At 46.0% G+C, this 17954-nt stretch overlaps 1 protein-coding gene across 1 annotated transcript; it reads left to right on the forward strand.

Annotated features, from left to right (window-relative positions):
* The first annotated feature begins 1287 nt into the window (after positions 1-1287).
* LOC118093961 (lipocalin-15-like) lies at positions 1288-14271 on the forward strand. The gene is made up of 7 exons (XM_088669264.1): positions 1288-1794; positions 2314-2453; positions 3665-3735; positions 5037-5150; positions 6348-6449; positions 13191-13212; positions 14089-14271. Exons 1-7 carry the CDS (start codon positions 1699-1701, stop codon positions 14093-14095), a joined length of 552 nt encoding a protein of 183 aa, XP_088525390.1. The 5' UTR covers positions 1288-1698; the 3' UTR covers positions 14096-14271.
* Positions 14272-17954: the final 3683 nt, after the last annotated feature.

Raw genomic sequence — 17954 nt, forward strand, 5'->3', positions numbered from 1 at the left:
GGGAAAAAGCCAGTCTTGTGATCCGAAAATTCTTTCTATGAAAATTCACTTATCTAAACACAAGGAATTACGGTAGTACCGAAACATTGCTATGCGCACCACAAGTTCAGATATCCAAGCAGCCAGGCCTGCATAAAGTACTATAAACAAATAAGCCGCCTTAAACAAGCCATCTTTATGTCGAAACAAAATTAAAAAATTCCTTCCAGCAGCACCTTAGAGACCAACTAAGTTTGTCATTGGTATGAGCTTTTGTGTGCATGCACACGAAATGTGTATCTGAAGAAGTGTGCATGCACACAAAAGCTCATACCAATGACAAGCTTAGGCTATCTACCTGTAACCTTCTTTTTGTGTTTTACTGGTCCTCGGAAGCCGTTTCATCAGAAACAGTGTTGGGAGGGAGCGATATAAATTGGACAAGGTTTCAGAGGGTTTTTCTGTCCTGTCCCCCCCAATTTTGAGTTCAAAATTCCACAGTCAGGAATGCTTAGAAATTTCCCCATAGGAATCAATTGAGAATGTTGACTCGTTATGTGAATGCTTGTCTAACAAACGGGTTGCATTTATTAGGCAAAAGTGCATACAAAATGTACATTTCAGAAGAAATTTGCACTGAAATGCTGGCGAATTTTCACAAGGACTTAAAAAAATGTTCAACTGGTATGGAAAGAATAAATTTGAGAATGAGAAAAAGAGAGAAACCAACAGGGACAGATTTGCTCTTCCTGAGCGCTAGTAGATTGGGAAATATCTCAAGGGGAGTCTCACAGCTTTTGGGGCAGCAGAGTCAGTAATGTGAGGGATGCTAGTCCTTTTCCTCTTCGGGGGGATCTTAGCTTGGGGCTCACAGCTCAGTGGTCACAGCTCCTGCTTTGCATGCAGAAGTTCCCAGGTGAGGCTAGACATCTATCTCCCTTGCCTGAAACCATGGAGAGCTACTGCCGGTCATTGTAGATAGCACTGATTCAAAGGGACCTTAATGGTCTGATTCAGTATGAAGCAACTTCCTATGCATTCCTTCCTTTGTCTTGGGGGGGGGGTTGCTGCCCCAATTCTGCCCATGCAAACAAATGGACCAAAAGTGTGCACTCTCTCATGCAGAGTCAGGAAAAGGGGTCTTGGTTGGGAATACGCTCAAGGGCAGAATATTTGTATACTGCGAACAATCTTTTGGATCATGGGGAGTCATTTTGAGGCGTCCCTTCCTCCAACCTGCCTGTTCTCTTTTCTTGTTGTTGTTGGGTCAGGCAAAGGGGCTTGCTCAGAGCTGTAGTTGCAGGGGAGCTAGCCGGGTTTTTCGCCCCAGTTGAAGCCTCCAGAGGAGTGCCATTGAGGCTCACAGTCTCTCTCTCCCCGCCCCCTCTGTACACAAGTACGGATGGAGTGTGCGCCAAACTGGGTCTTTGACCCGGGTGAAATGAAGCCTGGTTTTGCCCCTGGTTGCTATCCAGTTGCAGCCCAGCAATTATCATTTAATAGGGTGTTACCCAATACCAGCCATCCAAGATAGCAGATCCACACTTGGCCAAAGTGTTACATAAGACGTGGGAGGGGACGCTGCAGAGCACCCTGGCCGCTGGGACATGCAAGGGGAGAGGTATAAAGTTGGGCGCCTTCGAAGGAGACGGCATCTTCCTCTGCCCAGCTGCTTTTCTCTTGACAGCACACAAGGAGCAAGAGGAGCCACCTGCAGGAATGAGGTCCACCATGCAAAGCCTTCTGGTGCTCCTGCTTTGCTCATTCTGCATTCAGGCAGACATTGCCATGCAACCAGACTTCGATCTTCAGAAGGTACTGAGCTGTAGGGAAGTTGCACCCCTTTCTTTGCTTCCAGAGCTAGCCAATGGCTCACACTTCTGCCTTCTGCAACCAAGTGCCCTCAGGGAGGCCAGCGGCAAGGGGATAATGGGAGCAGGGGTCCACAAAGTACTGTCTAAATTTATACCCGATTCGTTGCTAGCCATTTGCTCTGTTATCTTTTGATCTTATGATGCTATCTGGTTGGCAAATTTGAAAGCCTTATCATCACCTCATGCACTTGCCAGAGTCGGCTTCACTGACACCGTGGTTGGTTTATTGCTGACCTGTACACTTCAGTCCAGCTCCTGAGATTTAATCTGGGTGTGCATTTATACTCCTTTTTATTATGGGCATCTTTTCCTTAGAGGGGTTCCTGTGCTCCATTCTGAGCCTTAATAATTCAGGTTAATTGAAATGCACAGAAATGTGGGAAATGCCAGATTTGGCCTTGTCTTGGATGGTGGAGTGGAGGGGTGAGGTCTCTGGTCTGACTGGAATGGTTTCCTCCAGTTTGCAGGGATGTGGCACATCATGGCTGGATCATCAAACTGCCCTGTATTCCAGGGCATGAAGAGCATCATGACAACATCTGCTGCTTTAGTCAAACCCCTTCCAAATGGTGACATGAAAATACTTACTGGCTACCCTTTGTAAGTAACTACTGCTAGTCCCTTAGCTGGCCTTAGGAGCACTTTACATGATCAAGAATGGGGGAGGGAGGGCACATTTTGCAGCGGGGGGATTTGCCCCTCCCAAATACCCCTTCCCTGTGAAACCCTTTGAAAATGCTGGGGTAGGATGAAAATGTTCCCTCTTCATTAGACCAAGCATGGAAGCCACACCCCTCACTCTGGCTTCCCTTGGGGGTGTTGCCATTTAGACTACAATGGATCATAGAGCCAGCAAGGAGAAGCACCCTCTTTCAGAACAGATGTGCCAAATGCTAATCAAAATTTGCTGGGGTGGCTTTGGACCACTTCCCTATAAGGAGATGCTTAATGCTCCCCCCCCGGCCACCCCCTCCTTCTGCAAATCAACACTGAAGTGTTATAGTGCTCCAACACTATAATTTAATCAGTACTTTCCTAATATTATACATACTGGAAAAGTGACCTAATGCTAATAAAAATACGCAAGTGAGGTGATAAAATGCAACCTGCTGCAAATGTTTTAATTTGTTTTAATTTGTTTCTTTATTTCATTACATTTCTATCCCACCTTTTTCTAAGATGAGCTCATGGGGGTGTATATGCTTCTGCCTCCTCCTCTAATCCTCACAATGACCCTGTGGTTAGGGTGAGAGGCAACAAAATATGGGCAAATGAGACAAAGCACCTATGTGGAAAATGCCCCACAGGGAAGCAGCCTCCATAGTCTAATAGCTCAGTTGGTAGATCACGAGACTTTTGATCTCAGGGTCGTGGGTTCGAGCCCCACATTGGAGAAAACATTCCTGCATTGCAGGGGGTAGGACTAGATAACCCTCAAGGTCCCTTCCAACTCTATGATTCTATAATTTTTTTGGGGGGGGGCTCAACCTCTTGCTAATATTTTTTTAAAAAAAACAGGCAGATTTTACTATCTGGGCCCAGTTACTTAGCCACATTAAACAGGTGTAACTCTGTATACTTACTGTTTTGTAAAGTTTGTGGAGGCTTTAAAGCTACTCAGAATCAAACGATAGCTTAGTAGATAGAGCATGAGACTCTTAACCTCAGGGTTGTGGGTCTGAGCCCCACATTGGGCAAAACATTCCTGCATTGCAGGGGGTTGGACTAGATGACCCTTGTGGTCCCTTCCAACTGTAGAATTCCATGATTTCTAATCCCAGTATGTGTCTTTCCCTCATTTCTCTTTTCAGCCCTGAGGAGTGCAAGAAGGTAGAGATGTACTTTAAGAAGACAGACCAGCCTGCACACTTCACAAACGATGGTAGGACACAAGTGCTTTAGGGCGTGTAGAGAGGGGAGCAGGGCTGTGTGTTAAGGCTTGCCCCCAGAATTGCATTTTCCTGCCCCCCCGCCCCCGCCGCCCAGCCTGTCATGATTCAGACAAGGGGATGGACCAAGCAAGGGGTTTCCCAGGCACGGCCAGGGCAGGCAAAAGTCTGCACCTTGGAGGGAAGTCAGGACCATGGAGAGATCCCCTGCTCATGTGGTCGAACAGCCATGTTGCCTCAGCAAGGTCTTAGGGCCACAGACTTTTTGAGCAGGACTAGCTAGTCATTGACTAGAGCAGGCATCCCCAAACTTCAGCCCTCCAGATGTTTTGGACTACAATTCCCATCTTCCCCGACCCCTGGTCCTGTTAGCTAGGGATCATGGGAGTTGTAGGCCAAAACATCAGGAGGGCCGCAGTTTGGGGATGCCTGGACTAGAGCCTTGCTCCTTGAGTGTGAGTGAAAGAACTGTAGCTTTCTGCTGCAGCCCTTGGTTCCTTTGTGGGAATAGGATTTCCAGCTGCAGGGATCTCTCCTGAGGACTCTCTTGGTTTCTCATGGAGTCTGTGGACCAGCCATCAGAGTCTGGTGGCCAAGGTGTCTCAGTAGGAGAGGGGGAAGTGTCAGTGGACCCCCATGAGATGAACAAGGGCATGGAACAATCTCCTTCTCAGAGCTGCAGTTGCCTGAGGACTTTGCCTCTGCAGGATTTTGGTCCAGAGCCAGGAAAACAACCACATCTTGTGCGAGAGGAAAGCCTGGCACATGACCTCTTTCTGAGTAAGGGCAACCTGCGTGGTAGTAATGTGGCAACAGGGACAGTGGGACTCTGCAAAACTGACCTGACAAATGGTTATGTGTTTAAAAAAATCCTGTGTGCCTCTGAGCCTGTGCAAAGTGCTTTTCTCTTTCTCTAAGAGAACCAAGGTTTTGATAAAAGACCTTGCCATTCACATTAGTGGTTCTTGGATCATTTCCTCCTCTCCCATCTAGGAAAATTGGGACGGAGACTCTAGAAGAAGTGAAGAATCTTTGAGGTGGTGATCTTTCTGATGCTATGCTATGCCACACGAGGGAAAGGCAGAATGTATTTAGGGTGGCATGGGATAACTTCAGAGTGTGGCTTGGTGGGTGATTATCTGGCTCTGGAAATCAATATTATCTGGCTCTGACTCTGGAAAGATGGGAGGAAGGAAAAGTTGAAAGGACAAAGAACAGATTCTGACCCTCCTTCCATGGCCTCAGAGTCCCTAGGGCCAGAACTAATTGGGGTTCCATCTTCTCCTTCATTCAGAGAATGCCAAGAGAGATATGCGGGTGCTGGAAACCGACTACACCAACTTTGCCCTTCTCTACACCTTCAAGGAGATCGAAGACGAGCCCAGCAGCACCACCGTCCAGTTGTACAGTATGTGCTCCAATGACCCACCCTTGAGCAAGAGAGAGGAGAGTGGAGGTGGCAAGAGCCGCCATCTTACTTCCTGAGCAATTGGTGGCAGAGCAGTGTGGCTAAGTTGGGGCTGCTTCTTTGAATGAAAGGATTGCACACCCTCTGATGCATCCCAGGCAAAAGCAGGGCCCCCTGATTGAATCCCCTGATCGGGACCCCTCACTGAAACTCAGGAGTTGCTTTCTTTCCTGTCTCCTTGGTGCTGTGCTGATTAACTCTGCAGCCACTTGTCTTCCATGGTTTTAAAGCCAGGAGGATGTTGGGGGGGGTGTAGATAAAACTAGCAAACCCTCATTGCCCTACAATAGATTATAATACAGTACAGTACAGTACTAAACAGGGCCAACACAAGGCAATTTGCTGCCTGAAGTGAAGGGTAAGATGGCACGTCTCCCCCACATATACTGGCAGCTGAATCTTATTTCAGCACTGGTGATGGGGACAGCATAATTTCAGGGCAGGCTATGTGGCACAGCTCTCCCCTCGGATACCTCGCTGCTGCTGCTACCCTCCTCCCCTCCAGCCGCCTCGCACATCATAATAGCATAGGGCAAGCTCAATTACCAAAATAAAAAGTAGCATCCATTTTATGACACTTCAAATTATCTGGAATCCTGGGAACTGGTGGAGGATGCAGAGGACTCGATGCCTCCCATAGAACAAGAGTTCCCAGCATTCCTTGCTGGGAGGGAGAAGGTTGTTAAATGGACTGCTAGTTTTAAGGCGGGACGAGACAGATGTTTTGTTATATGTACAGCAGCATCAGCCAGCAAGAGGCACTTTATAAAGCTTAAGAGGCCAGGCCTTTGCCCCAATAAGTTTACAGTCTAAAAGTCGATGGAGGGAAGGCCATGAAAACAGAGGTGCCAAGTTGCTCCCAAGGGGGCCCAGCACATGCCATGTGAAAGTGGGGCAAGTGTCCAGGCCATGAGGTGCAACCCCTCATTCAAATGGCTTCTGAAAGCTCCTACTCTTCCCTACCTCCAGCCTCAGCCCACAGACTGGAACCCCCTTAGAGTGTTCCCTCCACATGGCAGCCTCTCAAGACTCTACCCTGAGCTGCCCACAAGCTGGAGGTTGGTGAAGTTATTGCTCGCCACCTCAAACATTGTGTATATGTGAACAGAGTCTAATTCTGACCTCTTCTGGATGCAGCCCGCACTCAAGACATCAGCAATGAAGTGCTGGAGAAGTTCAAGGAGCATTACCACAAGGTGGGGCTCACAGACGACCTGATGGTAATCCTCCCCAAGTCTGGTGAGTATAGCATTTGTGATTTGTTTTCCTTCCAGCCTGTCTGGTTTAGCATGTGTCACGGTCCGGTCAGCGGGCGGTTGAAGCCCTGGCTGAGGATGTCAGGACCAGAGGCAAGATGGTGGTGTAGAAGCAGGAACAGGGGCAGGGTTGAGGGTCCAGCAGCAGGCAGTCGCAGGGTCAAGGAGCAAGGCAGAGGCGAAGGTCTGGGAGTCAAGGAGCAAGACATCGGCAAGGCAAAGGTCCAAGGGTCGAGGATCAAGGCGTCGGTCCAAGGAGCAAGAGGCCAGATGCAACCAGGCAGGGATAGCGTTGTTGTGGCAAAGAGCTGAAGGGAAATGCTGAGCTTTTATCCCTCCCAGCTCCTGCCACCAGGTGCAGTGAGGTATCAAGTGGCCTCACCTGAGTGGCCACTCCTTGCTTCTCCAGCACAAGCTGAGGCAGGCCCCAGTCCTGCAAAGCACTACAGGCCCCAGAGCCTGACTCCTGCCCATACTCCTGACAGCATGGTGCTGGCACTCACCATGAAGTTGCTACAGTAATCTCACACTTTTAACATTTGAAAGAAAAAGGTGCTGCATACCATTGAGTGCCCCCAGAAAAACACTGCTCATTGCGAGGATAACACTGATTCCCACAAATTGATCCAGAGGTTGGGTTGTGAGTGAAATGGCAGCAAAGGAATGGGCCAGGTGAGATTTTCCAAGCTAGCTTATTCATTGGGTACGAGCCATACCACCAGACATTTTTAAAAAACAAAAAACCCTACTATATATTCTCGAGTATAAGCCGACTTTTTCAGCACATTTTTTGTGCTGAAAATGCCCCCCTCAGTTTATACTCGAGTGAGGCGGCAGGCGGCGGAGGGATGAGTGGTGAGAAAGGAGCCCTTTCTCGCCGCTGGTCCCGCCTCTTGCAAGGGCAGGCACAGGAGCCGCAGTTGGGAGTGGCACTGTGCTGTGCCTTTCCAAACCACAGCTCCTATGCCTGATCTTGTGAGAGGCAGAGGGGGCGGTGGAGGACCGAGCTGCTGTCAGGCTGCTCCTTCCTCCTCCGCTACCGCATCCTGGGTTATGACATTGAAATAAACACCCTGAACATCCCATTTGGCACTGGGATTTCTATCTCCTGCCATTGCTACAACAAGCTTTTAAATATTTCGTGCATGTGCCCTTCTCCTGTCAGCTTCCTTGTATTTCCTTGTATTCAAATGAAAAGAATTTATTTACAACTTTTTTATTTGAAGGATGGCAACTCTGTGTTTGTGTGTCTCCCACCTTCCTTCCTTCCTTCCTTCCTTCCTTCCTTCCTTCCTTCCTTCCTTCCTTCCTTCCTTCCTTCCTTAAAAAAAAGTATTTCCATTTTGTAAGAGTTTGATTTATTCTGCAAGGGCTTCTTTCCTCCGATTGCAACTTGGTGATATATAGGACTCCCAACCCCTTTTAGAAGCAGGCGGCCATGTTGTGACTTTTCATTAAATATATGCCTCTAAGAAGATGGCCCTCCTCAAAGTCACACCTCGGAGATATAGCTGGAAAAATACATTTGGGACTTTGTGTTCATGCAGAAGTTCTTAGCCAGACCTCAGAAGCCACTCTTGCGCAGAGGGGCTAAAATAGCTGCGGTGATGGTGTGATTTTGACCACTTCATTGTCTCTCTAGTTCTAAATGTTGCTCAATGTGATGATGGGCGGGTGAGGTGGGTCCTCATACTGTACAGAATGCTGGCAACCAAGGTGTTGTCTTAATGGTTCCCTCTTTTGATAGTGAACATAATTTATTCTGTTTGTACCTACGTGGCTCCCAGTGAAATGTGACCCAGATTCCACATGCACTCCTAACTTTCATTAGGCAAGAATGACATACACTTATCATTAAAGGTAAAGGGACCCCTGACCATTAGGTCCAGTTGTGACCGACTCTGGGGTTGCGCGCTCATCTCGCATTATTGGCCGAGGGAGCCGGCGTATAGCTTCCAGGTCATGTGGCCAGCATGACAAAGCCGCTTCTGGCAAACCAGGGCAGCACATGGAAACGCCGTTTACTTTCCCGCTGTAGCGGTTCCTATTTATCTACTTGCATTTTGACGTGCTTTCGAACTGCTAGGTTGGCAGGAACTGGGACCAAGCAACGGGAGCTCACCCCATCACAGGGATTCGAACCGCCGACCTTCTGATCAGCAAGCCCTAGGCTCAGTGGTTTAACCACAGCGCCACCTGGGTCCCTGACACTTATCATTAGAGTGTACTAATTAAAGGAGAAAGTGACATTTCAAAGTAGCATTGTTACCTGGTGTTTTAATGAAATGCTACCTGGTTTATTTTTGTTTTAATGAACTAAAATGTGGTGTCTTGCCCATGCATAGCTTGCACTCAGGAGGTGGGGTTTTGTTTTGCTTTGTTCTTTTCAGCTAAAATTTACAAAAAAAGCTTCTTTTGTTGTCTGTCTTCTCTCCCTGCCATGCCCACGTTCTTGCTTTATGACTGAACAATTGTCCTATATTAAGGTTATGCTAGTATTAACTTCCCCTTCATGGATCAATGCCTTGTCGTGGCGAAGGGGCTTGAATAACTCGGAGAAGCTATGAGCTATGCCATGCAGGGCCACCCAAGATGGACAGGTCATAGTGGAGAGTTTTGACTAAACGTGATCCACCTGGAGAAGGAACTGGCAAGCCACTCCAGTATCCCTGCCAAGAAAACTCCATGGACAAAGACAACAGGCATATAAAAGTTATGACGCTGGAAGATGAGCCCCTCAGGTCGGAAGGCGTCCAACATGCTACTGAGGAAGAGCGGAGGACAAGTACAAGTAGATTCAGAGCTGATGAAGCGGCTGGGCCAAAGCCGAAAGGATGCTCAGTTGCGGATATGCCTGGAAGCGAAAGGAAAGTCCGATGCTGTAAAGAAAAATATTGCATAGGAACCTGGAATGTAAGAACCATGAGTGGAGGTAAGCTGGATGTGGTCAAAAATGAGATGACAAGAATAAATATCGACATCCTGGGCATCAGTGAACTAAAATGGAAGGGAATGGGCGAATTCAGTTCGGGTGACTATCATATCTACTACTGTGGGCAAGAATCCTGTAGCAGAAATGGAGTGGCCCTCATAGTCAACAAAAGAGTGGCAAAAGCTGTAATGGGATGCAATCTCAAAAATGACAGAATGATCTCGATACGAATCCAAGGCAGACCTTTTAACATCACAGTAATCCAAGTTTATGCACCAACTACCGGTGCTGAAGAAAGTGAAATTGACCAATTCTATGAAGACCTACAACAACTTCTAGAAATGACACCAAAGAAGGATGTTCTTCTCATTACAGGGGATTGGAATGCTAAAGTAGGGAATCAAGAGATAAAAGGAACAACTGGCAAGTTTGGCCTTGGAGTTCAAAATGAAGCAGGGCAAAGGCTAATAGAGTTCTGTCAAGAGAACAAGCTGGTCATCACAAACACTCTCTTCCAACAACACAAGAGACGACTCTACACATGGATATCACCAAATGGGCAGCATCGAAATCAGATTGATTATATTCTCTGCAGCCAAAGATGGAGAAGCTCTATACAGTCAGCAAAAACAAGACCTGGAGCTGACTGTAACTCAGATCATCAGCTTCTTATAGCAAAATTCCAGCTTAAACTGAAGAAAGTAGGAAAAAGCACTGGGCCAGTAAGATACAATCTGAATCAAATCCCTTATGAATACACACTGGAAGTGAGGAACAGGTTTAAGGATTTAGATTTGGTGGACAGAGTGCCTGAAGAACTATGGATGGAGGCTCGTAACATTATACAGGAGGCAGCAACGAAAACCATCCCAAGGAAAAGGAAATGCAAGAAAGCAAAATGGCTATCCAACGAGGCCTTACAAATAGCGGAGGAGAGGAGGCAAGCAAAATGCAAGGGAGATAGGGAAAGATACAGGAAACTGAATGCAGATTTCCAAAAAACAGCAAGGAGAGACAAGAGGGTCTTCTTAAATGAGCAATGCAAAGAAATAGAGGAAAACAATAGAATGGGGAAAACCAGAGATCTGTTCAAGAAAATTGGAGATATGAAAGGAACATTTCGTACAAAGATTACCATAATCAAGGACAAAAGTGGTAAGGACCTAACAGAAGCAGAAGACATCAAGAAGAGGTGGCAGGAATACACAGAGGAATTATACCAGAAAGATATGGAGGTCTCGTACACCCCAGGTAGTGTGGTTGCTGACCTTCAGCCAGACATCTTGGAGAGTGAAGTCAAATGGGCCTTAGAAAACACTGCTAATAACAAGGCCAGTGGAAGTGATGATATTCCAGCTGAACTATTTAAAATTTTAAAAGATGATGCTGTTAAGGTGCTACACCCAATATGCCAGCAAGTTTGGAAAACTCAGCAATGGCCAGAGGATTGGAGAAGATCAGTCTACATCCCAATTCCAAAGAAGGGCAGTGCCAAAGAATGCTCCAACTACCGCACAATTGCGCTCATTTCACACGCTAGCAAGGTTATGCTTAAAATTCTACAAGGCAGGCTTAGGCAGTATGTGGACCGAGAACTCCCAGAAGTGCAAGCTGGATTTCGAAAGGGCAGAGGAACCAGAGACCAAATAGCAAACATGCGCTGGATTATGGAGAAAGCTAGAGAGTTCCAGAAAAACGTCTACTTCTGCTTCATTGACTATGCAAAAGCCTTCGACTGTGTCGACCACAGCAAACTATGGCAAGTTCTTAAAGAAATGGGAGTGCCTGATCACCTCATCTGTCTCCTGAGAAATCTCTATGTGGGACAAGAAGCTACAGTTAGAACTGGATATGGAACAACTGATTGGTTCAAAATTGGGAAAGGAGTACGACAAGGTTGTATATTGTCTCCCTGCTTATTTAACTTATATGCAGAATTCATCATGCGAAAGGCTGGACTAGATGAATCCCAAGCCGGAATTAAGATTGCCGGAAGAAATATCAACAACCTCAGATATGCAGATGACACAACCTTGATGGCAGAAAGCGAGGAGGAATTAAAGAACCTTTTAATGAGGGTGAAAGAGGAGAGCGCAAAATATGGTCTGAAGCTCAACATCAAAAAAACCAAGATCATGGCCACTGGTCCCATCACCTCCTGGCAAATAGAAGGGGAAGAAATGGAGGCAGTGAGAGATTTTACTTTCTTGGGCTCCTTGATCACTGCAGATGGTGACAGCAGTCACGAAATTAAAAGACGCCTGCTTCTTGGGAGAAAAGCAATGACAAACCTAGACAGCATCTTAAAAAGCAGAGACATCACTTTGCCGACAAAGGTCCGTATAGTTAAAGCTATGGTTTTCCCAGTAGTGATGTATGGAAGTGAGAGCTGGACCATAAAGAAGGCTGATCGTCGAAGAATTGATGCTTTTGAATTATGGTGCTGGAGGAGACTCTTGAGAGTCCCATGGACTGCTAGAAGATCAAACCTATCCATTCTTAAGGAAATCAGCCCTGAGTGCTCCCTGGAAGGACAGATCGTGAAGCTGAGGCTCCAATACTTTGGCCACCTCATGAGAAGAGAAGAATCCTTGGAAAAGACCCTGATGTTGGGAAAGATGGAGGGCACTAGGAGAAGGGGACGACAGAGGACGAGATGGTTGGACAGTGTTCTCGAAGCTACGAACATGAGTTTGACCAAACTGCGGGAGGCAGTGCAGGACAGGAGTGCCTGGTGTGCTATGGTCCATGGGGTCACGAAGAGTCGGACGCGACTAAACGACTAAACAACAACAACAGTATTAACTTAGTTCCATGGCTTTAAAAATAATGTTAAAAGAGAGAGAGAGAACACAGACTTCATTAATGTGAATGAAGACAGAACCAGGAATACTTATTTGGTTGTTCATTCTTTTATTTACTTTTTGTTAATGAAGAACATAGGAAGAGCCTGCTGGATCAGACCAGTGGCCCATCTTAGTCCAGCATCCTGGAATAAGTTCTACCGACAGTTAAAAATAGAATATATTTTAATGTGTGTAACAGTACTTTCCCCTACACCTCTGAGCAATCACAAACATTCACTTATCCTGCAACTGCTCCCATTTCAACCAGGGCTATCATATTTTTCAAAGTTCCATCTTGGGTGAGAGGAAACCCCATCCAAAACACTGGTTTTTAGGAATCAAACAAGGTTTACTTCTCCATCACCCTCTTTCCTCCTTTCTTTCCCTTGTCTTGTACTACTTATGTCTAGAGGCATCGTAAAACATTTGCCATGTGGTTATAAATATATTTAAATTCTTAGTCGTTAAAACTCTTTGTGTTCTAGCTTGGTTGCTGATTGAGCTAAGGTTGGGTTTGGTTTTTTTTACTTTTAAAGTTATTGTTGATACTATATTGTTTTTGTTGACCCTCTTTTCCACTTATGGAACTAGTTTACTGTTTTTCTTTGAAATAAATATTCAAAAACATTTAACCTACTGATGCCTCAAGTAATGTAATTTTATTGGTATCTATTTTTATTTTTGAAATTTACCAGTAGCTGCTGCATTTCCCACCTTAGGCTTATACTCGAGTCAATAAGTTTTCCCAGTTTTTTGTTGTAAAATTAGGTGCCTCAGCTTATATTCGGGTCGGCTTATACTCAAGTATATATGGTACTTGTTTTGCCTAGTGGGAGTCAATCCTGACCATTAAGGCCTCCCATGCTTGCTTGACAATTAGATTTCCTAAAGTCACACCTCTGTGTTCTAATGCTCATGAACTTCTTTCCCTTTTTTTGCATTGCAGATGCTTGCTACAAGCTCCTCAGGTGAGTGATAAGTCTGGCTAAAGAGGGGGAGTTTGCTACATCTGGAAAACTGGAAGCTGGAGGGTAGAGAGCTACTCCCCCCCTTTGGTAATGTAGTAATGGGCAGCCAGTGTCCAATGGTGAGTTAGACTACCTGGAATCAAGCTATCTGGGAGCAGAGAGACAGGACAGCACTCAGATACCAGGCACTGGAGGCTCTCGTGGTCTGTTGCGGGGATGGGAAACATCAGCAGCTGCCTAGATGCAGTTCGGCTACAACTCTCATCAGCCTCAACAAACATGGTCAACGGCCAGGGATGACGGCAACGAGCATCAAAGACCAAGAAACCTCAGGAGAGTTTCCCACTCCTGTTTGCAGCCAATCCTTTTTCCAGGGTGCAGTGACTGTCATTCAACAATCATTCGGGAGCCCAAGGAATCCTCAGACAAGTCCAGAAGCTTGTTTACAGGCAGATGTGGACTTTTCTCTCCCAAGGTTGTCAAGGGGAGGGAGGCGAGGTGTGCATCTATGTGCAGGAGCAATAGCAAACCAAGCCCCACAACAAGGGCCTGCCAACAGCTGCCCCAAGGAAACAGGGCCCTGGATTTTGCTGGCATCACACCAGGGCAAGTGTGGGGAAGCCTTGGCCATGCTGGCTGGGGCTGATAGGTGTTGTAGTTCAGGAGCTGCACCTGGAAGTCCAAACATTGACCAGCCCCACTGCAGGGCTTTTCTGAGCAGATCTGCCATCTGTTGGTTGCTGTGAAGAAGGTTTGTGAATGGACAATCCAAGAAGAAAAAGAGGAAGAGGTAGTAGTTGGGACAAAATTTTGATATAGTGCCAGTTGCACAGTTCAATGCTTTTTCCACATACCATCCTGCCTTTTGTTTTGCAGTGCCTGAAGAGAACCCAATTCATCAGCAGCCAAGGCTTGCCCTCCACCCCACTGCAGAAGTCCCGCTAATTCAGAAATCATTGCTGCTGATCCGAGCTCTCTCCCTTTTCCCACTACAAGCGTTCCCCACTCTGCAATCTGACTTCTGCTTCATCCACACCCCATCCCTTCCTGCTGAATAAACAGCTTTACAAGGTGGATTCTTTTTTAGTAATGTGTTTCTTTGAGATAGGCTGTTTTTAGCAAGGATGATGAGGTCTATTGCAGATATTAATATTGCACAGTTTGAAGCTACTGGATGCATGAAAACCGACTCCTTTTTGGAAATAAAACATTGTCAAGGTCAATAAGTTTAATTAAAACTTTACTTGCAGAACTTTCTTCAAAACATGACAAAAAGCAGTAAATGATACATCCAAACAGTTCCACAAGACATGTGCCAGTCCAAAGCATAGGCTCAGCATCTTAGAAAATATGAAATCCTCCAAACAGACCTATAAGCATTTTTATTTCCACAGAGCCTGCAAAGAAAAAACACGAAGGCAGCTCCCTTCTCATGTGAGCTAAGGTTAAACACTCACGCATTAGCTAGTAGAAAACAACAATAATTAATGATCAACTCAGTTAAAACTCAGTTTCCCCCATACTATGTGAATATAGTTTAAAAGTACCAGAACATCGGAAAATATCAAAAACTTCAGACCAAACGAAATATATCAGTGGACATACATGTACCATATGCTTCAATGAGGCCCTTGCAGCATCACAACCTCAGCATCTACCTGCCTGAGATGATGCCTTCCTGTACACCCATTTGGGTGGAACAATCTGCGTTTCAAATCCATTCTGTATAGCAGTGTTTCTCAACCAGTGTGCCTCCAGATGTTTTGGGACTACAACTCCCATCATTCCTGACCACTGGTCTTGCTAGCTAGGGATGATGGGAGTTGTAGTCCCAAAACATCTGGAGGCACACTGGTTGAGAAACACTGCTGTGTAGATCCTCAAGCGATTTCCCATAGTTAAGGTTGTATAGAATATTTTAATTTCCTATTCCACAACTCTACATTTTTAAACATCTGCTTTACAGAAATCCAAAGAGCATTTATAAACAGAGTTATAGATGTAGCTTTCTGAGAAGTTCTGGAAAGTCCCTCCAACAATTTAGGAGATGCCAAAGTGCTCAAAGCAGACACCAGCAGATGTTGCCTTTGTAGATATTGCCATTCAACATTCGCCGGTGAACCTATCTGCTGATCTAATATATAAATCCCACATATCAACCCACTTTTTCCAGGAAAGAGGCTGACTTTCCATCTTCAAATCTGTATTGCCCCATCAAATTAAACTGCCATGAGCAAAAGGGCCAAATTATAACTGATGAGACAATACATGCCATGTCTTTGCAGTTGCTAAAATTGTAGCTGCGATAAGGTGGTATTTCTCTTTTCTCCAAAGCTACCCATCCTAGGAGAGGTGCTAGAGAAGTCATCTCTAAAAATACCCATGCTGGGGTAGTCACAAAATAGTAAGGATTCGAAGGATGGCTGTCTTTCTGTTCCCGTACTTTTTCGGAAAGGATGGGTGTGGTATGTTTCTCATTCATTGTGAGCTGAAGGCGATGTTCCCCTCAGGGAGACCTCGGTTCTGCAACCCCGGTAGGTGCTGATCTTGTTATGCACACCACACACCCTGCAACCCTGGGACTTCCATTCACCCAAATGCACAAAGACTGATCTCTCACCCCCTGTCTCCTAGCCCCCTCCTCACTTTCCTTCCTTGCAGATCCTCCCATGCACCCTCCCCTGCAGCTCTCAGACCACCCCCCCCTTCACCCAAATGCACAAAGTCTGGGCTAGGTGCTCACCAGATTCGAGAAGGTGTTAACCTGCAGTGCTCAGGAGTGAAAGAAGCCAGCCAGGAGCCTGGCAGGATAAGACTTGTTGAATTCATTTGTGATGCAAAGCCATGGAAAGGACTTTGGGGGTGGAATGGGGGAGAAAATAATATTTCCTCTGCAAAATGATTCCTCCTTCTCACATTCCTCTCCTCCCCTTTCTGGGACGGAGCTGTGCACTTAGGAGGTGCTCCCTGCAACGGGGGGGTGAGGGGAGCTGCTGCTGCCATCACCACCGTTCAGCTGGTGCCTTTGGGGAGGCAGCCAGACCACTTCTCTTGGTGGGCTACGTTCACAGCTGCCTCTTTTGTGGGGCTGAAAGGAAGATTCTAGCTTCTCCTTCCTCAGCAGTCTGGGCTGGAAGGTGGGTCACTCCAGCTGTAGCCAAGGCTCAGAAGTGGGGAAACATCCCTCACCCAACTTGCACCCTTAAATTTTTGCACCCAGGGCAACTGCCCCAATGGCACCTACCATGCTATGTCCCTGCCTCCTATAGCCTACAGTGGACTAACACCAGCCTGCCTATTCCTTTCAATTATTACAGTTCCACATACTACAATTAACTATACTGGTGGTGCAATAAAATTGAATGGTTAGCATTGGCATCAATGCCTGGAAGGTTTCGTTCCAAAACTATTATATGGTATCAGACCATTAGCCTAATTGCCTTGTATAAAAGGGTGTTGTAAGTATGTGGACAGAGAAAGAACATCCTACACAGCCAGAAGTGCTAGATGGAAACAAGTGCCAGAGTGAGAGAGAGAAGGCAGGGAAATGTTGGGCATACGATTATTTTTGATCGCTCTGCTGGTGGGTCTTTTGATTCTGTACTTCCTGAAACAGCTCTGGTGGTCACGCAGACGCTTCCCTCCAGGGCCCCTTCCACATGCTTGGAAGCATGTGGCTTATTGCAATCAGGCTCTTTCAAGAGACATTCACTAAGGTACTTATTTCTAAATAATTGGCTGAGAAGGAGAATTCGTGAAGCGAAGCATGAATTATTTTCTTCTCATGGTAACTGTGGATAACTATGGTCTTTGGGAAACCTTCTGGCATGAATTTTATAGGAGAAATCCGTATGTGATATCTAGGAGACTTGGGGTGGCAATCTCCTGGGAGGTGAGGGATGTTGAAAGGCTGTTTAAGCACTTGTGTTATTTTCACACCAACCCTGTGGTTGGGCTGAGAGCTAGAGACTAGCCCAAGGTCACTCAGAGCGCTCTGGGGCAGAATTGCATTTCTGATTCTCCCCAACCCCAGTCCAACACTCTGACCATTGGAAAGTCATCAAATAAAAGCATCTCCCCAGGCCTGGGTACTCTAATAGTTCTAACTTGAAATACATTTTGAAAGTGCCCAACCAGGGAACAAATATCCTAGTATTTCTCGGTGGTCCACTCAGGAACTTACTTCTTGTTAGGATCTCTGGGTTACAGAAAAACTTCTGAAGTGTCCTCAGAGGCCAGTGCACTCTCGCACACTTGTGGGTAGAATGAAGATTCAGGGACAGAAAATCTGATAGCTTAGTTCAGACTGGAGAATAAATAGGCTTCTTCTTTTTTCAGCAGCCCAGATAAAAAGTGAAATGTGCAAATACTTTAAAATCCGAATCACAGTATGAATGACCAATGCCAAATGGGCAAACCCCACTTGCTCAAATAAATTAAAGGGGCAGGAAAGGTTAGCCATGTAGGCATGCTAGGATTGAAACATGAGGTTGTGCAATGAGAGTGGCTCAGAAAACTTTACAGAAGCGGGAAGAAAAAAGCTAAGCAATTTATCAGGAGCTAGTGATCAGTATGTCTATTTCAGTTCAGAAGCATAACATTTAGTGGATCCACAACTTACACTCTTTGCAATGATGTGTTCCCAGTAACTTCCAGCTAGGAGGCTTATAAGCTCATAAACACAGGTGCTGATTCATTTATCTGATTTAAAATGTTGTTGCACCAGCATTCCTCAAGTATTT

The sequence above is a fragment of the Zootoca vivipara genome, chromosome 5 (assembly GCF_965207765.1).
Source record: "Zootoca vivipara chromosome 5, rZooViv2.hap1.1, whole genome shotgun sequence".
NCBI classification, from domain to species: Eukaryota; Metazoa; Chordata; class Lepidosauria; order Squamata; family Lacertidae; genus Zootoca; species Zootoca vivipara.